This window comes from Peromyscus leucopus, chromosome 8b, assembly GCF_004664715.2.
Source record: "Peromyscus leucopus breed LL Stock chromosome 8b, UCI_PerLeu_2.1, whole genome shotgun sequence".
In the NCBI taxonomy this organism is placed as follows: Eukaryota; Metazoa; Chordata; class Mammalia; order Rodentia; family Cricetidae; genus Peromyscus; species Peromyscus leucopus.
Genome location: NC_051086.1, coordinates 52,083,989 through 52,110,573, shown reverse-complemented (window position 1 = coordinate 52,110,573; position 26,585 = coordinate 52,083,989). Strand labels below are relative to the sequence as shown.

At 50.6% G+C, this 26,585-nt stretch overlaps 1 protein-coding gene across 2 annotated transcripts; it reads left to right on the top strand.

Annotated features, from left to right (window-relative positions):
* The first annotated feature begins 4,059 nt into the window (after nucleotides 1-4,059).
* Alox15b (arachidonate 15-lipoxygenase type B) lies at nucleotides 4,060-13,467 on the top strand. 2 transcript variants are annotated; one of them, XM_028869554.2, is made up of 13 exons: nucleotides 4,060-4,214; nucleotides 4,298-4,520; nucleotides 4,810-4,891; nucleotides 7,861-7,983; nucleotides 8,194-8,297; nucleotides 9,468-9,640; nucleotides 9,837-9,983; nucleotides 10,088-10,291; nucleotides 11,376-11,545; nucleotides 11,724-11,845; nucleotides 11,946-12,046; nucleotides 12,124-12,294; nucleotides 12,731-13,467. In XM_028869554.2, the coding sequence occupies exons 1-13, from the start codon at nucleotides 4,068-4,070 to the stop codon at nucleotides 12,908-12,910; spliced, it is 1,947 nt and encodes a 648-aa protein (XP_028725387.1). In that variant the 5' UTR covers nucleotides 4,060-4,067; the 3' UTR covers nucleotides 12,911-13,467. The 2 variants fall into 2 exon arrangements, with proteins under 2 accessions (XP_028725387.1, XP_028725388.1); XM_028869555.2 differs by lacking the exon at nucleotides 11,724-11,845 and having other exon boundaries at nucleotides 11,935-12,046.
* Nucleotides 13,468-26,585: the final 13,118 nt, after the last annotated feature.

Below are 26,585 nucleotides of genomic sequence, written 5' to 3'. Positions count from 1 at the left end.
CCACCCACTGAGCTTGCTACTGAGGCAATGACCATGGCAGCAGCCTCCAGTCTGTCAGGCCAAGGGAGCAGCTGGAGGGGCAGGACCAGCTTGGCCCTGCGCCCCCTGCACACAGGCCTGGCCAGCTGTTTAAGCCATCTGCATTAAACCTGTCAGGAGCGGAGAGATGCTGGGGAGCTCCGTGGAAGCATGCTAGGAGAAGGAAGCTGGCTGGGAGAGAATGGCTGTGGTGTCGGAGGGCTACCCAAGGTGATGTCTCCCATCCAGGCCACTCTACCATCTTAGGGAAAAAAAAAAGTCTGTAAAGGTGTCCTGGGTGGATGGCAACGGACATGCCTCAAGGTCATACGGTTTATCTCCATACCTGGCGTGGGCTACGTCTACAAGTTGTTGGCCAGTAAGAGCCCTGAAGTCCCACAAAATATTAAATAAAATGAAAGCTATGTTGCTACTGTAGTTGACTAACATGCCAGAACATGAGAGTAAGACCCCATTGCTGAGGATGTTAGTTCAGGATTGATGGAGGAGATCTGGAAATAAAAGGAAGAGCAGAGCGGCCTCTACAGGGCCAGATTGTCCTCTGATCAGGATAATGGAAGGACCCCAGGCTCTCCTGGGGATGGAGACCGTGTGTCCAGGTGCAGGGCTTGGGCTTTGTAGGGCAGAAGAGGGAACTCTGGGAGGGAGTTTATCAGTGACGTGATCTCTATGGTGTCATGAATGACATCAGCGGAAGTTAAGTTCTCGTTACTGCGCTGGCTTTCCCATCGGGCAGGTGTGCTGATCATTAGGCTGAGTCAGGGGTTTCTCATCTCTCTGGTTCCTTGTTTTAGGTCATTCCTGTCAAAAAGACATTACATGCTCTAGGTGCAAGACGCAGAAACACAGCTGGGACTCGGCTGGAAAATCCTGCCGCACTGACTAGCTGTCACAGTGCTGGTTGTTGCTACGTAGGCTGCTGGGAGAGAATGTGTCACCAACAGTCCTGATCAGCTCTCCACTTTAGATGCTAGAGTATCAAAATGTCAGGCAGGGTGGACCTGATGGTGCAATGGTGAGTGATGTGACTACCGTAATGAACAGCTTCTTGTTGGGAATCAAGGTCTACTCCACAGGAGAGAATTCACACAAACTACCTTAAGCCAAGATAAGCTGGGGAACATCTGCTATTGTTTTGTTAAATGGGTGTGATGAACCTGTCACTCTTCCCTCTACATATTCTTGATTATACCCATCGATCACTGTCAGCCCCAATCTGTCAGGGAAAGAAGCTGCCTTTTGAAATGATGATTTCTTTCTTTTGTTGTTGTTATTTTTGTTTGTATGTTTGAGACAGGGTTTCTCTGTGTATAGCCCTGCTGTCCTGGAACTCACTCTGTAGACCAGGCTGGCCTCAAACTCACAGAGATCCGCCTGCCTCTGCCTCTCGAGTGCTGGGATTAAAGGTGTTCGCCACCACTGCCCGGCCGCAATAGTGGTTTCTGAGAACTAGTGGCTGTTGCTGTGGCACAGTGGTCTGATGCTCAGCTATAGATAGGCATCTACATCAGTTCCCCCCATGGCTTAGGGAACGTTGTGGAAGAGGGACTAGGAAGAATGGAAGAGCTGGACGGAAGAAGGGGTGGGATTGTTGTGCAGCAATTTCCTCTGAGTTGACATGGTCCATCCTGGAGGGAGCAGAGAGGCTCATGGGACATGTTTATATCATGAGATATAAACACACCTCACAGACCCTGGAAAATTGAAACTTAGAAGACTCCCCAGGCCTCTCCTGAGGATTTAAAAACAGAGAAGTCCTGCTGAGGAAGGAGACTCTGGCATGTTGAGTTGCCCACAAGTCCTGCAGAGAGCTCCAGGGATTCAGCTTTCATGGGCTGTCACCCACACTGGCGTGGGCTTCGGGGCTGCAGCTGCCTTTAAGTCTGAGCTCCTGCAAGTAACCCCTCACCATACTCCTTTAAGTGACCCCAATTTGGTTTACCAGATTGGATATGGGGCTGTCATTGCTTTGATCTGATGTTAGTTCCCTACCTGAGTGAGTAGGTATTTGTTTACATCTCCCCCAGAACTTGTGGCACACGACAACGTGTGTGTGTGTGATGGTATCCCTAGTTACTCTGTAATCATGTCAATCTGGCTTCTACCCCACCACACCGTAACACTGTTCCGGGTCAGGTCACGTGCTAGGCTTGGGTTCACAGAAATAGATTGATCTATGCCAAGTGTGCCAGTAATCTCAACACTTGGCAGAGACAAGAAGATCAGGAGTTCAAGGCCAGCAGTATTTGTGAGTTCAAGGTCAGTCTAAGCCTCATGAGACCTTGTCTAAACACTCTATACCCCATACAAGGGTTAATCGTGCTTATAAGGTAATATCACAAGCTCCAAGATCTTCTGTTTGGCAAATCTCCTAGCAACAAGCGATACAATTGTCCTATCCCTTCTTGGATCTCATAAAACACCCTCTTTGTACCTCCCTTTCTGTCTGCAATAGTGTGAATCTTAAATCCCCCAGATACTCCTGGAAGGTGATGAAACCCTTGAAAGGTGGGGCCTAGTTGGGGGTTTCCAGGTTATTAAGGGACTTAGGGAGTTCTGGACACCTCCTTGACTTTTTTGGCTCCCTGGTCATGAGGTGAGCATTTTTCTTCTAGCATGTACACCTACCACGGTGGCCCCAAAGCTGTAGGGACTAGAAGCCCCCAAACTGTGAGCCAGCATAATGTTTCACTTGTTATAATGACGAAAAAGTTGATGTAACACACACTGAACAATCTCTATTGTTTCCATCTCTTCTGCAAAACTTTTGACTCTCAGGGCACCTTGGAGCCTGCCCCCCCGCCCCCCCTGCCCTTTTCCAGCCTGTGGCTCAGACACATCCATGTGCTGGTGACTTCCAGGTACATACCTTTAGTGATCACTATCCTTGGATGTCTAATGGGCACCTAAACAGCGTTTCCAGACCAGAAACCCCAAATCTGTTCTTTCCTTCAAAACCAAACTCTGTCTGCTTCTTCCTTTTGACACCTCTCATTCATTCTCTCTCCACCTTTCCCTTCTGCAGTGACCTCGGGGCTTTCTCACAGACAATTCCCCCAACAGGAAATCATCCTCCCTAGACATACCCTTTTCAAAAATACATATAATATTTTTTTAAAGATTTTTTTTATGTATACAGAGGAGGGCACCAGATCTCATTATAGATGGTTGTGAGCCACCATGTGGTTGCTGGGAATTGAACTCAGGACCTCTGGAAGAGCAGTCGGTGCTCTTAACCTCTGAGCCATCTCTCCAGCCCCTAATATTTTTAATTTAACGAGATTTTCACATATACATACAATGTATTTTGATCGCATCCACCCCCATCCCTCTTCTCCAGCTTTCTCTGAATTTCCCCCACCCCCTCCTTTCATGTTCTCTTCTTTTTTAATAACCCACTGAGTCCAATTAGTGCTGCCCATACACACACACCCTCAGCTCACCTGTCCCTTCCTCTGGGTCGCTGAGGCCTTTTCTCTGCACCCCAATTTGTCAGACTCTCACATTAGCGATATATCTTTCCCAGCATTCATTATCATCGAAATTTCTAATACATACTGCATTTGAGTGTCTTTTTCCCCTTGTGCTTGATTTTAATAAGCATGCAGTCAAAAGCAAAGTCTTGCCTGCATCAGTCCGGGCACGGTGACGGCTCTCAAAATTATTTATTAAAAGAAATGACAGAATGCACGTAGCCGGAGAAGAGTTGTAGGAAACCGGGAAGTGGATCCCGCACACACATTTAAAGCTAAGACAGCACATAAATAAATTCAATAACTGTACCCCACATCCCAATTCGGTCTCAAACTCGCCCTGGGGACCTGAGTCACTTCCCTGTCCAAGTACTACTCATTGTCGCTCCGGGTTTCAGTCTCTCAACCCAGCTCCTCCCGACCGGCCCTAATTCTGGCGGCAGTGAAACCACACGTTTCCCCATAACCAGGAATGGTGGGCGGGGCATCCCTGGGGTAGAAAGGCACCCAGCCTGGTAGTCCAACTTGCAGTAGAGAGCCAGACTGGTTAGGAGTATGGCTAAAGTCAGGGTGAGAGTATCCACCGGGGAGGCCTGTGGGGCTGGCACCTGGGACAAAGTGTCTGTCAGCATCGTGGGGACCCAGGGAGAGAGTCCGTTAGTGCCTTTGGACCGTCTAGGCAAGGAGTTCACTGCGGGCGCTGTGAGTGTCTGGGGAGCCGGCAGTGGATGATGGAGGAGCGGGAGGGAGGGACCACCCTCCGCGTACTAAACAGCCCCTCCTAGGAAGAGGACTTCGAGGTGACGCTCCCCCAGGACGTTGGCGCTGTGCTGATGCTGCGGGTACACAAGGTACCCCCGGAGCTGCCCCTCCCGCTTGGGGCCCGCCCGCCCGACGCCTGGTTCTGCCGCTGGTTCCAGCTGGAGTGGGGGCCCGGGGCTACACTCCACTTCCCGTGCTACCAGTGGCTAGAAGGGGCGGGGGACCTGGTGCTGCAAGAGGGAGCAGGTGAGGGGGTGCCGAGGAACTGACTGGGGCCACCTTAGGGGCACAGCAGTGTGGAGGAGGCTAGGGTTGGGGACTGGAGAGGCGAACTAGTGTGGACACCAGGAAGGGGCAGAGGAGGAGGGGGCGGGGGCTGGTGATGCTGCAGAAGCAGGCGGCGGGGCGGCCAGCCTGCTGCGGACAGAAATGTACCCGGGGTGAGGGCATTCGTGGGTTTGGCGGTAATAGGAGGGAGAATGTTTGGAGCCAGAGGTCAGGAGAGTATCCTTTCCATCCATGCCCCCACCCACAGCCAAGGTCTCCTCGGAAGACCACCACCCTAAGCTCCAGCTCCAGCGTCACGAAGAGCTGAAGGCCAGGAAGGAGATGTACAGGTGAGGAGGGAGCTAGCCGTTCTCCCAGGAGGACTCCCTTCTGGCATGGGAAGCAGCCCAAATAAGGACTATCATCCAACCTGGACCCCAGGTCCAGCTGCGTTAGCAACAGTGGGCACCTGCGACTCACAGGCCCTCTGCCCTTGAGGCTGAGCAGGAAGAGCCTATCTTTCTTAACCAGCCTTTCAGGTGACTCTGGCACCCACTGGAGTGTGAGAACCCCTGCTCCAACAGCCGTGCCCTGTGGCTCACTCCATCTTTCTTTGCGGTTGCTGTTTTATTTCTCTTTTTTTTCTCACCGGTCCAGTCCGTGCATCCATCCTCTCATAAACACAGGCGGAACCCCAGGCATCCCCTGGGGAACTTGGAACACATCCCTAGAAACGAGACATCTTCAGGCAAGGGTGCTTTCTCTGTCGTCTGCTCGGGATGAAGAGTTTAGAGAGGAGAGCCACCTAAACGCTGAGCTCACGGAAGGTGGAAGTAACAAAGGAAGGAGGCGCCCGAGAAGTCAAGTCAGGTGTACTCAGGAGGACACTTTCCAAAGAGCTTGGTGCTCTTAATCTTGGTTGCTTCCCAAATCCTGGGCTGCCTGCTTTTGCCCTAGGTCTCTGGAGACCAAGCAAATTCTACATTTGTCCTGAAAGCCATGACACTAAATCTCACAGCAGCAAACGGGGGCTGGGGCGTGGGAGGGGGGTGAGGGAACGGAGGACATACTGAAATCTACTTTGTCAATGCAGGGTCAGTGTAGACCCTAACAAAAGGAAGGGGGTTGTCTCAGGGAAATCATTTCATCTCTTTGATCTTTATTTTTTTCTTGTTTGGGTTGTTAGGGAAAACAAGTGAGAAATGGTTAAGAATGTAGCTAATTAGAAAACAAAACAAAAAATGCCTGGCGGTTTGCAAGCCTTTAATCCCAGCACTCCGTTGGCAGAGGCAGATGAATTTCTGTGAGTTCGAGGCCAGACTGGGCTACAGAGTGAGTTCCAGGAAAGGTGCAAAGCTACACAGGGAAACCCTGTCTTGAAAAACAAACAAACAAACAAACAAACAAACAAACAAAAGAATGTATCTAATCTGACTGAGAGTGTAATTCTGTACCAGAGGCTCTGGGTTTGTTCTTCAACATTACGTTTATTATAAAAAGAAAACACTTGGGCTGAGTGCTTGCCTAACCACATAAAGCAGATATGGTGGCACGCACCTATATTCCCAGCATTTACAAGATGAAGGCAGGAGGACCAGAAGTTCAAGGTCACCTAGAGCTACACAGTGAACGTGAGGCTTAGTACATAGGAGACCCTGCCACCCTTGGGGTGGCGGAAACCACTCAGCAACAAAAATGCTAAACCCTGCATAAATGTGTGCTGTTAGCATCATTTCTATGTCTGATCTCTCTGTCTGGGTCCTTAATATTATAACTAAAGTGAGGCTTCAACCCCCCAGCATTAGCATCTTCTGGGTACCAGTTAGGGAAGGCAAGCTCTTAGTCCCACCTCATTACCCACTGAGAACCTGCTGTTTACCAAGAGTCTCAGGTGAGTCAAGTACAGAGTTTGGTCGCCACCTAGTGGCAGTATCCTTTAATTGCAAACTGCCCTTTGATGTCCAAACTCAAATCTAAAAGCTTTTTCATTATTCAATTGTTTTTGATACTGTGAGCTGAACTCATGTTCTTTGCATTCCAAGTAAACACACATCACTGATTTATATCCCCAGACCTTTTTAATTTTTTATGTCTATTTATTTTTTAAAAACTTGTGCCTAGTAGTGGTGGCACATGCCTTTAATCCCAGCACTTGGGAGGCAAAGGCAGGTGGATCTCTGAGTTCGAGGCCAGCCTGGTCTATAGAGTGAGATCCAGGACAGCCAGGGCTGTACAGAGAGACCTTGTCTCAACACCCCCCAAAGTTGTAATTACATTTTTCTTACATGTGTATGTCTGTATGTGCACAACTATGATCTCCATATGGAGGTCAAAGGGCGACTTGCAGGGATTGGTTCTCTCCTGCCACGTGGGACCCAGAGATTGACCCCAAGTTGCTAGACTTGATAGTAGGTAGGAATTTTTTAATATTTATTTTTCACATCTTTATTTCTATTTTTTATACTGGGGATTGAACCTAGGGCTTTATGCATTCTAGGCAAGTGCTCTATTTCTGAGCCATATTCACGATACTTTTTAAACTTTTTTACTTAGAAAATGGGTCGCATCTTGTTGAAACAAAATTTAATTGTTTCACCGAAAGGTCTCTGGCTGTGGCTTGCATGATTGTGGGGCTTAAAGACAACCGCCTTAGGCTAGGGCAGAGTAAACTGATACAGCTCCCCAGGCTGCGGAAGCTGGACTGCCTCTGGATGGGATGTCTGCCAACAGCAACTGACTCCCGGGGAAAGCCCAGCTCAGGACCACATCCCTTCCCAAGATGCATCTGTGTTAGGCATCAGGTACTTCAAGCAGATTATGAAGCAGGTGTGTGAGCAGAACGCAGAGGTACTTACAGAAGAACGAGCAGGCGGGGAAAAGCCACGTATCCAGCCACAAACCACGGCGATTCCCTCCCATCTCCCAGATGCTTTTCTCCTCTCCTCTCTCCTGCCCTCTCTCCTCAGCTTTTCCTCCCTGCCTTTCTCCCCCCCCCCCTTTCCTGATTCCCACTCTACCTAGGTAACGGTCCCAACATCCACATCCTGTAATCCAGATACTTAAGGGACTCCACCTGTTTGGCTCAGCTCCAACCTCAAATTCCTTAAGGGGGACTCCAACTGACGCAGAAGTCTCCTGTGGGGACGTGTAGCTTCCTTACAACCCAGTGAACACAGAGGAGAGATGGGTCTCTGGAAGGTCCCTCTTGGCAGAAGGGGGCTGTCTATGGCCAGGGCCCCCTGGGGCAAGATTCTTCTGACTCAATCCAAGGGCTCCTCCCTGAAGCCTTTGCTGATCATTTACCTGTCACCTGTTCCAGCTGGAAGACCTACATTGAAGGTTGGCCTCACTGCCTCGACCAGGTGACTGTGAAAGACTTGGACCTCAACATCAAATACTCCGAAGTCAAGAATGCCAGATTCTACTTGAAAGTCTATTCTGCGTGAGGATGCCACACTGTCCCTCGTCCCCACCTCTATGTTCTCTTGTCTACTCAATCCCATACCTCAGTCTACAGCTCCCTCAGCCCGCTCAAGGCACAGTTTCCCGTGCTGTAGGACAGTGGTTCCTTAAGGGGACTGACCGCATCGGGAAGACAGGGGTGGCTCTCCTGGAGCCTTGCTCCTCCTTCCCACACTTCCCGTCCCGTCAGGTTCACAGAGCTGAAAATCAAAGGATTCCTGAACCGCACAGGACTCTGGAGGAGTCTGAGGGAAATGAGAAGGATGTTTCACTTCCACAAGACTCCTGCAGCAGGTGAGGCCCTGGGCCAGGATCCTAACCTCTCTCTGGGAGATCAGCACCCATCATTACCAGGAGGCTCATTAAAAATTCCCAATCCACCTTGTGACTTTGGGCGCCTCCTACTAGACCTTAAAGTTCCCACAGAAACTAAAGAGGGGGTAGGCAGAGGGGACCCCTGAGCCAATCCAACCGTTGTCCAGATAACTGTGGTTGGGTCTATGGACACAGGACGCACAGTGGAGTTAGGCTGTGGCTACTAATAAGACTCAAAAGCACATCAGTAGTGTTCCTTGGAAGATGTACTTTTTGGCTTCAGAAACGGTTAAAGGGGGAACCCACGCTAGCTTTCAGGGTGCCCTAGAAAGCTTTCATGGAGGTGGGGAGGCTAAGTGGGTATGAACACTAAGGATGAGGCACAGGGCAGAGAGTGCTCTGGGGACAGACAGATGAAGGCCCTGAAGACAGAAGAACAGGATACCTATAAGAGAAAGAAGTTGCTGTGGCCCAATCGGACTGAGTAAGAGAAAGAAAGTCAGGGAGCAGAAGTCATGTCCACGTTTGTGTGGACTGTGGCAGGTTGGGGGCTTTCCTAAGCACAATGTGAGGCTAGTGACTGGTGGCCAGCTGAGGGACAGTATGACTAGATTGCTCCACTGGGTGGGTTGGGGGTCCGGGGACAAGCAGGGAGATTAGCCATGGGGTTCCAGCTGACATCAATGGGGATGGTGGCTTCATCAAGGCTGTGGCTGTGTGGGAAAGGAGTGGACAGAGGGGCCAAGAGACACCAAGGATGGAGAGTCCATGGGCCTCAGTGAGAGGAGAAGAAAGGTGCTTCCTACAGAGCTTCTGGGCGCTGCCATGGACAGTCAAATAGATAAACTTGCCGTTCCTTGGGATGCCAGGAAAGGGGTGGAGGCTGAGCTAGAGGAAGATCCCACACTTACGTTGCACTTGAGGCTAGTGAGTCCTCTAGGGTGGTGTCAGGTAGACGGCGTGATGATAGGCTGGGACTAGGGGTTGCTCTTTAGTGAACAGGCAGTAACCAAAGCCAAGGGATCGGGAGGTCATTGTAAGAAATAAAGAGGTACCCAGGATGGACAAGGGGGAGCTCCATCATGCAAGCAAGGAGGAAACCTGTAGGAGCTGTGGTGACTTGTCCCGGTGTCCTCCACCCTCCTGCAGAGTACATGCTGGAGCATTGGCAGGAAGATGCCTTCTTCGCCTCCCAGTTTCTAAATGGCCTCAACCCGGTCCTGATCCGCCGCTGTCACAGCCTTCCAAAGAACTTCCCAGTCACCGATGAAATGGTGGCCCCAGTGCTGGGCCCTGGGACGAGTCTGCAGGCTGAGCTGGAGGTGGGACATGGTCTGCAAACTCGGCAAACCCCCTATGCTAGTTTCTCTGGGCTCATCCCCCTCCTGGAGACAGCGGGACCAACTGTGTGTTACCTGCCAAGAGCAGCCTCTCTCAAAATGCACTCCCCTGGCAATCCTGGGTCCTCGTCCTGCCATAGAAAGCCGGGTGCAGTCCTGGCTCCCTTTTCTCCTGCAGAAGGGCTCCCTGTTCTTGGTGGATCATGGCATCCTCTCCGGAGTCCAAACCAATGTCATCAACGGAAAGCCCCAGTTCTCCGCAGCACCAATGACCCTGTTATACCAGAGCTCAGAGGCTGGGCCCCTGCTCCCCCTCGCCATCCAGGTCTGTAAGAAGGCAGGGGGCGGGGATGGCAGAAGTAGAAAGGGTCCCACTGAGTGATTGACGGACATTGGCACCGCCTCCCTCCCCGCCGGCCTTACCTCCAGCTCAAACAGACTCCCGGGCCCGACAACCCCATCTTCCTGCCCAGCGATGGCAAGTGGGACTGGCTCCTGGCCAAGACCTGGGTGCGCAATGCTGAGTTTTCCATCCACGAGGCCCTCACTCATCTGCTGCACGCGCACCTGCTGCCGGAAGTCTTCGCCCTGGCCACGCTGCGGCAGCTGCCCCGATGCCACCCTCTCTTCAAGGTCAGTGGCTCAGCGAGCTGGCCCAAGCCAGGCGTGGTGGCGCACACCTTTAATCCCAGCACTTAGAGAGCTGAGGCAGGAGGATCTCTATGAGTCTGGGACCTGCCTGGTCGACCTAGGAGAGTCCGGGGACAGCCAAGACCACTGCATGGAGAGATCCTTTCTCAAAACAAGGTGGCTCTGTATCCCAGGCTGAAACCAAGTCTGTAGACTTCTGGGCTTTATCCTGTACCCTGTGGCGCCTCTTCCTAGTGGCCTTTCCTCACTCAGGTGGCCTTACCCTTCCAGGCTTGGATGCAGGCCTCCCATTCTGACAGAAGAACACAGAGTGGAGTCTGCATCCAGGGCCTGAGAGAATATCAAAGCAGAAATCCGAAAGTGTACACAACCATGGGAGGGGGAGCCTTGCCTTTCTTGGAGATGTTTTAACTTGATGACGGAAACAAATGTGTCCTGGGAAGGCTCCTCAGGCCCTGCTCTATGCTCTCCAGTCCGACTGCGCTCCCAGCACCTCGTTCTCAGAAGTGGGCTGAGGAGGACAGTCCCACATGGCCAGACCCCAGCCCTGCGTTTCATGGTGCTCTGCCTGCCCCAGGGGACAAAGAATCTCAGGAGGTTCCCAGGGTCCTCATCTGACAAAATGGGCTGGTGTTCAGAGGGGAGAAAGAGCCTGCCTGAGGACACAGGACAGGATGCTGTGGGCCCTAGCCCTGATCACTGGGCAGGGAGCACCGTCACAAATTGTACCTCCTGTCCTGGCTGGCTCCTCCTGAGTGGCTCACAGGGCGGGTGGCTTTGTGGGGGCAGGTCTGGGTTTCCCCAACTTTGCCATCTCCTACCCCTTGCAGCTGCTGATCCCCCACATTCGGTACACACTGCACATCAACACACTTGCGCGTGAGCTGCTCATCGCCCCCGGGAAGGTGGTGGACAGGGTAAGTGCCCCCTTTGGCGGGAGGGCATTCTTCAGTTGGAAGAATATAGAGTTCTGAGGTGGGAGCGGCCCTGTTTCCTTAATGTTGCCCCCCACAGTGCTATGGCCTGCTTTTGAAGCAAGGTTCTGGTGCCCAGTTCTTTCCCTCAGTCCACAGGCCTTGGCACTGGAGGATTCTCTGAGCTGATAAAGAGAAACATGGAGCAGCTGAACTATTCTGCCCTGTGTCTCCCTGAAGATATTCGAGCCCGAGATGTGGGAGACATCCCAGGCTACTATTACCGGGATGATGGGATGCAGATCTGGGGGGCTATAAAGAGGTGAGGGAACCGTCCTCAGGAAGCCGCAGGGGCAGCGGAGGCAGGAAGACTGGGCGGGAGATGGGATGCTCCGGAGAGGTTTACGGTGAAGCAGGCTGACCTGCATGACACCGGACAAGGATGCTTCTCAGAGAGGGTCAATTTGGAGTCAGGGACTGAATCCAGGTGCACCTTACAGCTTCGTCTCGGAGATAGTCAGCATCTACTACCCAAGCGATGTGTCTGTTCAAGAGGACGAAGAGCTGCAAGCCTGGGTGAAGGAGATCTTCTCTGAGGGCTTCCTCAGGCGAGAAAGCTCAGGTACAGGGACCTCAGCCCTGGGGCCCAGCCCCATGCTCGGGCCTCTCTGTGAGGTCCTCGGATCCCCAGCAGCCCCGACCCCAGCCCAGCTTCCCTACAGGTGTGCCCTCCTTGTTGGATACCCGGGAAGCCCTGGTCCAGTACGTCACCATGGTGATATTCACCTGCTCAGCCAAGCACGCGGCTGTGAGTGCAGGCCAGGTAAGGTCGGGGCGACAGGCAGGCATTGCGATGGAAGGGCCAGGGTCCTGTCCTCATTGTATCCTCCCTGCCTTCAGTTTGACTCTTGCGTTTGGATGCCCAACCTGCCGCCTACCATGCAGCTGCCACCACCCACTTCCAAAGGCCAGGCTCGGCCTGAGGGTTTCATAGCCACTCTCCCACCAGTCAATGCCACATGTGACGTCATCATTGCCCTTTGGATGCTAAGCAAGGAGCCCGGGGACCGAGTAAGTACAGAGCTAGGAGTCAGGCCAGGCTAGGCTGGATAGGAAAGTACGCGTTGTTTACCCTCCCTGGGCCAAACTCAACCCTGACATCAAGACCCACCCACGCACACCTCACTAAAAGGTGCGAGCCATGACCCTTGGTCACCTCACACAGAGGAAGGACCAGGTGTGCAAAGAGGATGATGAAGACTCACTCTCCGCAATGACAGTGACATGGGACTAAATGTCCCTTTAAATCTTCACATCAAATGGGCTAAGAGATTACAGAGCGCTGTCCCTTGGGAAAATGTTCAGGACAGGGACAGGGTTGAGGTTCAACCAACGACTGTAAGGTGACTGGATCGGGGACACACTGTGGCTATAGTCAGCTAGAGGTGGGTTGCAGCTGCTCAGGCGATGGGGACCTGGGCATCTCAACCCTGTGATTGGTCCCCAGAGGCCTCTTGGCCACTATCCAGATGAACACTTCACAGAGGATGCCCCACGCCGAAGTATAGCTGCCTTCCAGAGACGACTGGTCCAGATCTCTAGGGAAATCGGGGAGCGGAACCGAAGCCTGGCACTGCCCTACATCTACATGGACCCTCCCCTCATTGAGAACAGTGTCTCCATCTAAAATCTTGAAGAAGAGGGCCCCATGTGACATACAGACCCCTTGATCATGTCACTCCAAGCTAAGCGTCACCCAGAGAAAAGGGACTTTCAAAATATACAGGTCCTCATGTGCTTCTCCTAGATAGCCAAGCCCCATCCAACTCCCCTGTGAAACACACAAACACAGACAAACCTAAACCCCTACAGAAGACAGGACCTCTCAGGACAGGGACACCAAAGTAACTGGAGACACCAAGGCTTCAGCTCTGATTGAGGGCTTTGCTTGTTCACTTAGTTTTGCATCTAATTAACTTAGACCGTAACAGAAGCACAGAATCCTGTTCCACTGCCCATAGTCAGTGAGACCTCACAGTCACAGGCTCGGACAGGCTTCTCATCAAAACAGGAAGTAGCTCAACCAAAACCTACCAAGATCGATCATCACCTACAGGCTCACCCTGAAAGTGAATATAACACTCAGAAGGGGTTATTGGAAGTCAGGCACAAAGAGAAGGATGGGGTTGAACACATGGCTCAGTGGTTAAGAGCACTGGCTGCTCTTCCAGAATACCGGAGTGGCTCACAACCGTGTGTAATTCCAGTTCTAGGGGATTGCACACCCTTCTCTAGCCTCTGAGGACACCAGGCATGCAGGCAAAATAGCCATATACATAAAAATTAGGTTTGGTATTTTTTGTTTGTTTTTGTTTTTAGGAGAGAGGGACATACTATCAGGGCCATTTCTAGCCCACCTCTCCTCAAAGCCCCCCTCAAAGTGATCTGTAAAGCAGGCCCCATTTCCAGAGAATTAGAAAGACTAACATACCTCTAACACCTCGTCCTCTAGATTCCAGCTCCACTCTGGAATCCCAGTATTTCATGTTCACTCTCCAGTTCTGGGTTTTTTGTTTGTTTTTGTTTTTTCTGGCTCAGACTCTGAACATTCATTGAAGTAACAAATGAGTCCTTTTTTAAGTCACCCAATGAATTTCATCTCTTATACTACAGGCATCAAAGTTTTGGGTCTTCGGTAGCATACGTTTACGTTTTTATGAAACAATACTCAAAATGTAACATTTACACTTGGGTTGGATGGCCCAATGGTTCAGAGCACTTGCTGCTCTTCCCGAAGAACCAAGTTCAGTTGGTTCAATTCCAGCACCCATGTCAGGTGCAACCACCTGTTAACTCCAGCTCCAGAGAATCTGATGCCCTCTTCTGGCTTTGACAGGCACAGTACCCCTGTACACATACACACTGACCCACACATACATTATATATATATATTCTATCTACATGAACCCAACCATTGAATCCAATAGACCCAAGCTTTAGAACAGGTAGTGTGGTCTACCAGACAGCCTTGGTGATCCTTTGCCAAAAATGATTTAGAGTTATGCATCTCTTAAACTGTTTTGGTTTCTGTCAATAAGCAAGTCCTAGGGCTGGAGAGATGACTCAGGGATTAAGAGTGGGTACTGCTCCTCCAGAGGACCTGAGTTTGGCTCCCAGCCTCCACATCAAGTGGCTCACAACCGCCTGCAACCCCAGTATCAGGGGCATTTGACATCTCTGGCTTCCACAGGTTTTTGCACTCACAGGTATTTGCACTCACAGGTATTTGCACTCACAGGTATTTGCACTCACAGGTATTTGCACATGCACATACCCACATGCAGACACACACACCTACACAGGTACTTGTACTCACAGGTATTTGCACGTGCACATACCCACATGCAGACACACATACCTATACATACTTTTAAAAAAAATTAAAATCAAACCTTTAAAAAGAAATAAATAATTCCTGACTACTTAAGCCAAGACAGGGTGGAATGAAACTAAGTGGTTTTGAGTATTAAGCCGTTAAACCCTGCAGTTTCTGGTAGGTCTGAAATTTAGTAAGCAGCTGGGACCCAAGAGCAGAAGTCCACTCTGCTGTGGATATTGTTCTGTATAAATAAAACACTGATTGGCCACTGGCCAGGCAGGAAGTATAGGCGGGACAAGGAGAGAGGAGAATTCTGGGAAATGGAAGGCTGAGTGGAGGAGACACTGCCAGCCGCTGCCATGACAAGCAGCATGTAAAGACACCAGTAAGCCACAAGCCACGTGGCAAGGTATAGATTTATAGAAATGGATTAATTTAAGATGTAAGAACTAGATAGCTAGAAGCCTGAGCCATTAGGCCAAACAGTTTAAATAATATAAGCGTCTGTGTGTTTATTTTATAAGTGGGCTGTGGGACTGCCGGGGCTTGGTGGGACCTGGAGAGAAACTTTCCAGCCACACCACTCTCCTCAGCCTTGCCATGGGAAGAGTGAAGCTTCTGCCGACTTCCTTCCTTTGAGTATTTGCCTCAGTATTCTAAGTTCTTGAAGGGAGATGTTTTACCAACACAGAGGGCCAGGAACCCAAGGTGAAGTTGTGCCCAGTAAGAATCATGAGATCATCCTGGCATTTCCCAGCTGACTATTTGGTTTGGTTGGAGCCACGTGACTGAATCTGGCCAATGGACTAGGAGAGGAAGTAATGATTGTGACTTCCAAGATAAGCAGTTGAGTTGAGGTGCCCCTTTCTACTGCAGGTGTGAGGCTGCCTTGCAGGCGTATTGTGTGAACTCAACCTTACCTCTGTCGCTGTAAGCTCAGGAGGACAAGGTTCACAGCTGTGGTGGCCAGCACAGCAGAAGTTCTCAGTAAGCACATGCTGAATGCAGAAATCAATACCCAAATAATCCCCAAATCTCTGTAGTGAGTTTCTTAAAGGTGGGAACTAGAACTTATTCAACTTTAGATGTCATATATCTAGAAACATCCAACCAAAAAAATGATTAAATGGATAGATGGTAAAAGTCAGGGCTGGGCTTCAAGGAGAACACTGAGCTAGAGTGTCCCTTTGCGTAAGATGTTTGTTAGAAGAATTCTTAATGGTTTGGATAGACAGACAGCCACATGGTAGGGGCTGTGAGGAGAGTTCAAATCCCCATACCATCAGCAGCTTGGTAGGACTTTGATGAGAGTACTGGCCTATGAGGCAGAGTGAGGGTCCCTTCTTATAGGTCTCGGGATGGAGGGAGGGGTTTTATGCAGCCAGGCTGTCTGTGATTCCCGGGGCAGTGGGGTGTGGGAAATTCCAGGCAGGAATGTCCAACACTGAGAAAGTACAGGAAGTGAGGGGAGCGATACATCCTGTTGAGGTGTACTCACTAAATAAGAAGGGGGAGGGATGTGTCACCACGGCCACCAACAGCCCTCGGACGTCCCAAGGAGTCTGGCAAGCCGAGTTCTGTAAGTTTCCTTGGGGAAGTGAGAATGAATGGTCCTCGTCATCCTCTGGAATCTGGACACCTGACTATCATGACTCATGGGCAGGTTCTTACTAGGAGACTGCCTTTCCTCCATAGCAGCCATCAGAAAGAGGCCGCAGGTGGGCGTGGCCACATCAGCCCATGACATCAAACCTAACCTGGGCACATGGATGAATTTGTGAACTGGAGCGATACTGTGCTCCAATAATAAATAGTTTGTTTTCATGTATATCTTTTAAAGGACACAGTTTCTCTGTGTTGACCTGGCTGTCCTGGAACTCGCTGTCCACCTGCCTCTGCCTCCCAAGTGCTGGGATTAAAGGCGTGCGCCACCACCACCTTAAAGTTATAATAAAATTACATATTTTAATTATGTGTCTATGGGTAGGTATGTTGTTTGTACACCTAAGCGCAGTGCCCAAAGAAACCAGAAGAGGGCATCAGGTCCCTAGGAGCTGGAGTTAACAGTGTTGGTTGTAGCCACCAGACCTGAGTGCTGGGGCTGTACCTAGGTCCGATAGAAGGGCAGCAAGTGCCATCCCTTCAGCCCGGCAGCATATGTCTTTTGAGATGAACTATCATCTTCGAGAGAAGGGAAGGACCCAGCGCATCTCAGCTGTAAGAATCCATGCAGTCAGTCCCAAGCTTGGAGAAGCCACCACAGGGCAGGCACTGTGAGATGAGCCCCGTTATCACGGGAGTGGTGGAATCCCAAATAAACCCCCTAGCTTTGTCTCAGCTGGCTTTAAAAAAAAAAACCCACTAGTTTTGGAGGTCACATAGCTTGGCAGTTCATTAGTAGTCTCCCACTAGTTTGCTGTAGAGAAGACCTTTGCCATGTGTGCTAGGGAGACACAAGCCAGGGTCATCGGAGAAGAGGGAATCTCAACTGAGAAAATGCTTCCATCACTCTGGCCTGTAGGCAGGTCTGTGTGTGTTTTCTTGATTATTGACTGATGTGGGAGGGCCCAGCCCATTCCAGGCGGCATCATCCCTGGGCAGGTGGCCCTGGATGGTACAAGAAATGTAACTGACCAGCCAGGCGGTGGTGCTGCACGCCTTTAATCCCAGCACTTGGGAGGCAGAGCCAGGTGGATCTATGTGAGTTCAAGGCCAGCCTGGTCTACAGAGTGAGATCCAGGACAGGCACAAAGCTTACACAGAGAAACCCTGTCTCAGGGAAGAAAAAAAAAAAAAAAAAAAAAAAAGCCGGGCGGTGGAGGCACACGCCTTTAATCCCAGCACTCAGGAGGCAGAGCCAGGCGGATCTCTGTGAGTTCGAGGCCAGCCTGGGCTACCAAGTGAGTTCCAGGAAAGGCGCAAAGCTACACAGAGAAACCCTGTCTCAAAAAACCAAGAAAAAGAAGAAAGAAAGAAATGTAACTGGGGGACTAGAGAGTTGGCTAAGTGGTTAAAAGTACTTACTGCTCTTGAAAAGGACATGGGGGGGGGTGATTCCTAGCACCCACATGGTGGCTCACACCCATCTGTAGCTCTAGTCCCAGGGGATCCAGTGCCCTATTCTGACCTTAGCAGGCACCAGACATACATGTGGCGCCCAAACATACATGCAGGGAAAACACGCAAACAACTTTTTTTTTTTTTTTTTTTTTTTTTTTTTAAGGGAGAGTTGTGTCCAAGGCAGTGTTCCTCCATGGTCTCTTCTTCCCTTGTTGCCTCTTAGTTCCTGCTTGAGTTCCTGCGCAGTGATGGAGTGTGACACAGAAGTGTTGAACAACAACAAAACCTTCCCTTTCCGAAAGGCAACTAGCACACCACGTGAATCGTGATGTTAATTGTTGACTGAACCACCTTTCAGGGACCCAACAGCCGCTTCAGCTGCTGACATTGAAACTTCACCTGGTCCTGTGTTTACATCTGCTCAGTCGGGGACTAGAACAGGTGAAAGGGGCTGCCTCTCTGCCTTCATTCTGTGGGTTTCTCCTTGGTTGTCCTAACCTGCACTCAGATTCCAGTCAGCTCTGCGTACATACACAAAACAATCATTTGAGAACTGTTTTGCCCAAGACTATAATTCAGGCTAAGCTTAGCCTAATTCTGTCTTATCTCTCTCTTCCCAGGTCAAGAAGCAACAGACCATGGAAAGGTGCTACCTGAGATGGTACCCGAGTTCCTGGGTGATCACCAACGATTTCCAGAAAGTACATAGATAGTTCCCATCCTTATTCACCTTTTCTCTCACGCACATTTTCCCAATCCATTTCCGTGACACAGATTCCCTGCAGGTGAGAGTCTGGTTTGTTTGTTCTTTAGATTTACCTTTTTCTCTTTTTATTTACATGGATGTGCTACCTGTGTGCTTGCTTACCAGACCAGAAGAGGGTGCCAGGTCCTCTGGAACTGCAGCTATTAGCAGTTGTGAACCACCCATCTGCCTGCTGAGAACTGAACCCTGGAAGAGGACTAGGTGCTCTTAACCACGGAGCCATCTCTTCAGAGTCTGAAGAGAAAGTTTCCATTTCTCCACTATTTGTTCATTCAAAAAAAGTCTTCCTTTTCCTCACCTTTTTCTTAGACATTGATTTTTCCATAGTGTGAATTTCTGGACCTGAGTTCAGTCACACTAAAATCTCTTACACACACACACACACACACACACACACACACACACACACACACACACACACAAGCTAGACCTTGGACTCTTAGCCATGGGAGAAGAGAAGGTTGTTACAGGTAACATTTGCCCCAAGGAAATGTTAACTTTTCAAATTGGTGGGTCCACAGGAATAAAGAATTCTCCAGAGACTTGTGCCCTCCCTTTGGCCAACAGACAACTGAAACAGTGCTATCAAAGGAATTTCAGATTCCCCAGGAATCTCCGGCTGGGTGAGGAAAAGGGTTAGCAGCCTGGTCCAGCCAGAAGAGGAACTTGTCTACCAGGAAGAGATTTCACACAGTTCTGACAGCTTGTCAGACCACCTGGTAAGAAAGATGGAGACACTGAAAACAAGGAGGACCACACCTGGACCAGACTGCATAGTTGTGCCCGCTCCTTGCCCTCTGTGGAAAACTAAACCTCTGTCGGGACACTAAGATGGACTCGGAGCGGACTGGACCTGTTCATTTGTTCTCTTCCCAATGTGTGACACTGGAGACATTAAGCACCCCCCCCCAAGTTTATTTATTTCATTTTATAAAACAAGGTCTCTCTGTGTAGCCCTGGCTGTCTGACACTTGCTATGTAGACCAGTGTCTGCCTTCAGAGTGCCGGGATTAAAGTGTGCCGCCACACCCAGCTCTTTCTGGGGCTTTTAAGCAGGACTAGGAGAAAAAACAAAAAACAAAAAAAACCCAGGGCATGCTAAATGTAGGGAAATGGGCCTGGGATCGATCTCTCTCTCTCTCTCTCTCTCTCTCTCTCTCTCTCTCTCTCTCTCTCTCTCTCACACACACACACACACACACACACACACACACACACACACACACAAAGCATACAATCCAAAGTGTTTCAGCAGTGTAAAAAGTTTTACCTCTGAAGAAGGGTGGAAGCAAGCCATGATACCCAGCGGGGTCTTGCTGGCCTCTACTTCGAAAGCCTGCTCTGGGTGTCAGGGCGTGGCCTGCCCCACCTTCCCACATGACTGGCTAATTTAACACAGTACATAATAAGCAGAACACAGCTTCCAGCACAGCACGCAATCGTGAACACATGTTTTAGTTTCAGGAAGATGCTGTCTTGGGAGGATTTTTCAAGGTGGCGTTTTTACTATTTTCTTTAATTGTGGTATGACTCTTATTAACTGTTCGTTTGTAGAAAATACAGTCCGTTTCTTTTACATTTCCCACACTGAGCAAACACTTCCAATTTAGCTCTACTCTGGCCCAATAGCACTCTCTCTCTCTCTCTCTCTCTCTCTCTCTCTCTCTCTCTTATTTAATTGAAGACAGGAGGCCGGGCCCAACTTTTGGGGACTTTCAGGACCCTGAGTGAACAGAAAGGGAGGACTTATCTACGAGTTTCTCAGATCAGGAAGTCTGACGAGGGGAGCAGTCGGGTGCAGATGCCAATCATCCCAGCTCTGCTCCTTCCCTCCCCAGGAAGCAGGGGATGCCAACACTGGAGGGAAAAAAGTCAGGCTGGTGGGCACAGACGCGGCCACACATACTCTGCTCTGCCTTGCTCCAGGGTGCCAGAGAGGAGAAAAGAGACAGAGCGGGGAGAGGGGAAGGAGAGTTCTCATAATATGGACCGGTTTCCCCTGGGTGAGGTATTGAGCCAGAGAGGATCACTGCAGGACTTGTCACCCTGACACACTGCAGCAGGCTGTCCGCTGTCCGTCCTCTTTCCCTCGCCTTGAGGTCCCACCAGACAGTTGCCTTGCCAGCGACCTTCAGCTGTGAACAGGATGTGACACTTTCTGCAAGGTGTTGAAAGGGACTCTTCAGTCTACACACTGCGGTGTGTCAGCCGGCCAGGCTGGCAGTTCGGCGCAGGGTGTGGCCAGAGACCACCAGGTGCCTCTGGTGGACCACACCGCAGCCGCCGGAAGCAGGAAAACAAGAAACGGCCAAGAGGGGGAAAATGAACAACAAAATGCCTCGTAAAATGGTGTGGGGAGGAAGCCTGGTAGCTTGACCGGTGAAAAGGATTGACCGCCACTGCGAGAGACAAAGACAGTGTTAGAGCCTTGCAAGCGAGCAAAGGCAAGTTCCGGGGAAGCGGGAAAAGCCACACCTGTGTTAGGCTCTACACGGCTGACGGGCTGAATGGCATGTCGGTGACAGGCAGGTTTGGTGGTTAGAAGTACTTCCTGTAGTACTTCTTGTAGAGGAGCCAAGTTCACTTCCAAGATGAGTAGCTCATGACTCTCGTTTCAGAGGGTCTGACTCCTCTTTTGGCCTCTATGGGTACCCATAGAGCCATACCCTTAATTTAAAAAAAAAAAAAAAACTCTTTTTAAAAATTTAAGAAAGGAATATAAAGTCTACGTCAGCAACCCTTCCCAGCAAATGTTGGAAATCTTGTTTGTCAAATGTGAGAGGCTTTAATCAGACACTAGAGTGGCAAGCCTCCTTTCCCTCTCCATGACTCCATAACTTCCCTCTTTCTATCCTGTCCTAAAGACTCATACTGTACCACTGAAGAACCTCACCCATGCCCCCCTCGACACTATCCCAAACTGACGAGTCAAGAAGACGACGGCTTGTCTTGTGTAGGTCTCTGTGTGTGAGTTTGCCGCATGCATCTGGTGTATCTGTGCGCCCCCGTGTGTCTAGTGCCGGTGGACGCCGGACGAAGGTATCAGTTGTGAACGGCCATATAGGTGGTGCTGGGAATCAAAGCCCTGACCTATAGAAGAGCAGCCAGGGCTCGTAACTGCTAAGCCATCTCTCCAGCCCCTGCTTGTCCTAAGAACATCTGTTTTCTAGGGGAATGTGCCATTGTTCATCTTTGCTGCATTTTTTTTTTTTTTTTTTTTTTTTTTTTTTTGGTTTTTCGAGACAGGGTTTCTCTGTGTAGCTTTGCGCCTCTCCTAGAACTCACTTGGTAGCCCAGGCTGGCCTCGAACTCACAGAGATCCGACTGGCTCTGCCTCCCAAGTGCTGGGATTAAAGGCGTGCGCCATCACTGCCCAACAAGATAAAATGTCCTTTACAGCTATTTGCTGCATATTATTAATAAAGCTCATAATGTAACATGGTCCTTTAGAAAGTCATATGGGTTCTATTCAATAAAAAAAGATAAAACAGTTGTCTAGTGTTGAGTAAGACAATGATGATTAGTTCTTTATGTAAATTCAACAATTTGGTGATGGGGGGGAGTCTGGGGGAAGGTAAGGAGTGGATACAGCGTCTCCTCTCACTCCCTCCACCCCAAAGTCACCTGGCAGGACAGTGACTCTGTGCTCTGTGCCCAGTGCGGCACAGGAACTTAGGAAAGGCAAAAGGCAGCAGGAATAATATTGGTGAGCTGTTTGGGAGGCTGCTGGTCCCTAGAGTCCTCAGCTCCTGGTCCTACATACTCAGGTCTCCAGAAACAGGCAAACTCTCTTTTGGTTGCCCTATGACACCAACAGAACCTGATATCTGGCCAAGAAGTCCCCAGACACCTGGCATACAGCACTTCAAGGACCAGGTCCTGAAGTACTCTCTACCCAGCCGGCCTCAGACTCTTCTCTCCATCTCTGCCCCTGGCCAGGTGAGTTCCCCAAGGCTCTTCCAAGTCTGTATGCAGAAAACCTCAAGGAGAGTTATCCTGACCTGAACTTCCATCACCTAAGAGCTAAGAAGATGCTCCTGACCTCCACTATTCCACCACCTAAGAGCTGGACCAGAAGTCCCACATCCTTTTCCCAGCCTGGGTTCTGCTATTGTCTGTACAGTAGCTGTGCTGAAGGTGTGTGTGTGTGTGTGTGTGTGTGTGTGTGTGTGTGTGTGTGTGTGTGTGTGAGGTCTGCAATGGCAGGGGAAGCTGAGCAGAGCCAAGGGGTCCTTAGTTGAGAACTGGATAATCAGAACATTCTAGTATTCCAAGACTTGTCCAGAACCGCTACCAAGTTCCTTCCCAGACCTGAGGAGAACCTCAGTTCTGTCTGAAAACAGTTCATTCTGTGTCCTCCGAGGCTTCTTGCCTGAGTTCCCTCCTGGTGGAAAAAGCAGGCTAAGGGAGTCTGGAGTACACCCCACCAAAATGTCCTCCCTCATGGTTTGTCCAGGAATTGCTCCTTACAAGATTTCCAAAAGAATGGCCCAAACACAGCCTCACAATTCCACTTCTTCAAGGCAACAAGTGTAGTGGGTAGCCATTCCAGCTTGGATCTGGAAGTTCCAACCCCCATTGAGACTCTGGCAACTGTCACGCCTATGAGGCGGGGCCAGGGGAGGCGCCTGGAGACCCATGACCTGGATGGGCGAGCGTGCTCTCTTGGTTCCTGGACCCTGGATGTCGGAGGTAGACAGAGCAGAGTTCTCCAGAGAACACCACTGGACTGCACATGCCTTTCCCAGACCCTGTAAAATATCCCTTCACTTGTAAGTTACTTCACAAAATAAACCTCCCTTTTAACTACGTGGAGTGGCCTTAATAATTTCACCAATAAACAAGGGTTGCACACACTTCCTGTGGCACCAATACCGCCCCTTTTCCTTCTCCAGACACCTGTCACCTCTGTCCCTGACAGCAAGCCAAGCGACTAAAACTGGGGAAACTGAGTCAGGGCGTTGGAGTCTGCTCATCATCGCCCTCTCCACCAGCTGGCAGACCACTCCATGCTCTCTGCATTGGGTGAACTACAATCATCCTCCCAGGCTTCTGTCCCAGGGTCATTAACTGGAGGTCTAGCCTTCACCCCAATTCTGCTGTACCAGCATCATTCTCTAGCAGAGTCTTCACCACCCAGGTCAGAAAGTCAGAGCCCTGGGGGCTGGCAGGTGGTAGAGGAAGGCAACACATTCCCAGGACAGGGGCAGCCTGCTGCCAAGGCTGCAGTTCCGGGCGCCAGGCAGGGCCCCTGTGGCCCTCCTTCACCCCTCCGTAGTTTGGAGCTTTGCTATTTGCTTGGTTTTGTAGTCTTTAGCCTGTATCTTGGTGTAAAAGTGCTGGTTTGTGTCAGAGACCAAATTGCACTTTGGCATAAATAGCACCACCCACCCTTCTGAAACCTTTGGCAGTTCTATCTGTCGTGAGTCCAGCAGTTAGAAAATAACCCTTCCAGGAGGTGTCCCCTGGCCATCCCTCTGCATCCTTCTGGTCTCTGTCTCACTGGACATCTGCACGACATTAGGTTGGTATAGAGAAGGTGACCTTGGTCACTTCACCTCCTGGAGAAAATGTTGGCAGCTCCAGCCACAGCGGAAACTGAATTACAGCAGTGCATCCCTTTCTCTGGACTGCCAGCTCCCAAATAATGACACAGAGACTTTTTATTAATTATGAAGGCTTGGCCTTAGCTTAGGCTTGTTCCCAACTAATGCTTGCAACCTTAATTAACCTGTTTATATTAATCTACATTCTGCCACATGGCTTGTTACTTCTCCTCCATATGGTATGTCCGACTTCCTATGTCTAGCTGATCAATCCTGTACATCTCTGCTTCCTCCCAAAGTTCCTATCCCCCTCTCTGGAAGTCCCGCCCATCCTCTCCTGCCTAGCTATTGACCATTCTGCTCTTTATTAAACCAATCAGAAAGTGCCTTAGGCCGGTGAGGTCAGAGACCTCTTCTCATTGTACACAAAGGTTATCCCACCACACAGCAGGACAGCTAATTAACTTTCTCAAGATTATAGAGCCAGTCAGGGAGTAGACCATGTGTGTAGCCTTGTAGCTGTAGCACTGAGTTAGATTTCCTCAGTTTCATCTGGTGCTTCCCTGTCCTATCATTCCAGTTCACTCAGACACCTAGCCCAGATAGCCCCATCTTCCTGCCCAGTGACCCAGCAGAACACTGGCTCCTGGCCAAGACCTGGGTGCGTCTCTCAGAATTGCTGGTGCACGAGATGGTCGCTCATCTGCTCTGAACAGTTCCTTTGTAGCAGCTACCCATGTACCACCCCATCCTCACTACGGGGAGGAGCTCTGTCTCCATGCCCACCCCATCCTCTCTGTAGGGAGGAGCCCTGTCTCCATGCCCACCCCATCCTCACTACAGGGAGGAGCCCTGTCTCCATGCCCACCCCATCCTCACTACGGGGAGGAGCCCTGTCTCCATGCCCACCCCATCCTCACTACGGGGAGGAGCCCTGTCTCCATGCCCAGAGCTGCAGAAGACTCAGGCTGCCTCTCCTGACTTCCGGCTCTGGCTTCTGGTGGCCTCTTCCACCTCATTTCTGCTACACCTTCCACATCAGCGCCCAGGAAAGCTCTGAGACTAGCTGAGGGTTCTCTGGCCTTTACAGTCCTCATCACTGGGACGGGGACTCCGTGGAGCCGGTCACCGGAAGACAGGTGGCCTCTGCCTATCCCACCAGCCATCTGACTGAGAGGTGCAGGATTTCCCGTGACTATTACCAAAACTGTGTGCGGCATATCTGAGCCACCACAGATATAGGGGAAGCTCCTCTGTGGCTAGGGGCTCTGAAAGCCTCCCTCTCTGCCACACCTCTGTTGAACTGTGTATCACCCTCCCCACCTCACCCCCATAAACCCACCTCTGGGTTCTCATGCCTTCCGGTCTTGCCTTTTACTTCCCAGCTGTGGGACCTTGGATAAGTCTCTTAACCTCTCATGTCTATTTCCTCATGTGACGGTGTAGGAAAGCTGAGCACCTGTCTCATAAACTGCCGTTAAGGCCAACTGCGAAGCCCTAATATCAGACACAGGTGAGGCGGACATGCTTTCTGAGTGTGAGCTGCTAACGTGATTGTTTATCAGGTATGGTCTGTGACTGTTCACCCATACACAGACACTGCGCCACACTAAGTCTTCCCCAGGTCCACACTGCTCTCTTTCTCCCTCAGGGAGGTGTCCTTGGTCACACAGAGCTCTCACCTTCACTCTGGACATGTGGTCCCCTTTGGGTCCCCACCTCCTCCAGGAGCCTGCCTAAGCACCTCTGTACTCCCTGGCATTATGACAGTGTTACTGCTGTTCTGGGGACTCGTGTGGCTCTGTGTGTGTGTGTGTGTGTGTGTGTGTGTGTGTGTGTGTGTGTGCTCGTGTGTGTTCAGGTGCACACACCTGTGTACACACAGAGGACATCGGATCCCTCAGAACTGGAGTTCCAGGCATTTTGTGGGATGCTTATTACATCCAGTGCTGGATCCAAACTCCAGACCACACTGCTCAGCAAGGAAGCAGACATCACTACTAAGCCATCTCTCCAGCCTCCCCGCCAGATGTTTTGTTTTGTTTAGGTTTTTGTTTTTGTCATAATCGACTGACGAGTTGATAGTGTCTTAGCCCCCTAGAATCTTCCTCCTCTGTCCACTCTTCAATGTCGATAAGTCATTTGACTAAAAAAAAATAAAATAAAATAAAACAAACCTTGCCAGCGATCAAAACACTTCTGCAGGCCAACGGGGCCCCGAGTTTGCGCACACACACACACACACACACACACACACCGTGAGGAGCACAGACTCCGGGTCCCACTCCACATGGCTGGCTGTTTTTCCCTCCTTGGCTTCCCTTTCCTCCTCCTGGAGCAGCTACTTCCACCCTCCTCCCCGGGCCGGGCCGCAGCGATGCCTTCCAACGGTCAGTCAGCACCGCTCGGAAACCCCAGGGTGTGTGGGTGAGCAGCTGTCTAGTGCCCAGCAAGGGCACAGTGAGCAGGACTCACAGCTCCGGGCCTGGCCGCTTTTCTTTGTCGTTGTTAGATGTATTTTATTTTATATGTATGTTTTGTTCACATATATGTCTGTGCGCCTCGTGTGTGCCTAGTCCTGTGGCGGTCAGAGGGCGGCATCAAACCCCCG

Bases quoted from the DNA above. Each gene is read 5' to 3' on its own strand.
- Alox15b (XM_028869554.2), top strand. From the start codon at position 4,068: ATGGCTAAAGTCAGGGTGAGAGTATCCACCGGGGAGGCCTGTGGGGCT. The intron at 7,984-8,193 runs GTGAGGATGCCA...CCGTCCCGTCAG, and splicing joins TACTTGAAAGTCTATTCTGC to GTTCACAGAGCTGAAAATCA. The intron at 11,846-11,945 runs GTACAGGGACCT...GCTTCCCTACAG, and splicing joins CCTCAGGCGAGAAAGCTCAG to GTGTGCCCTCCTTGTTGGAT.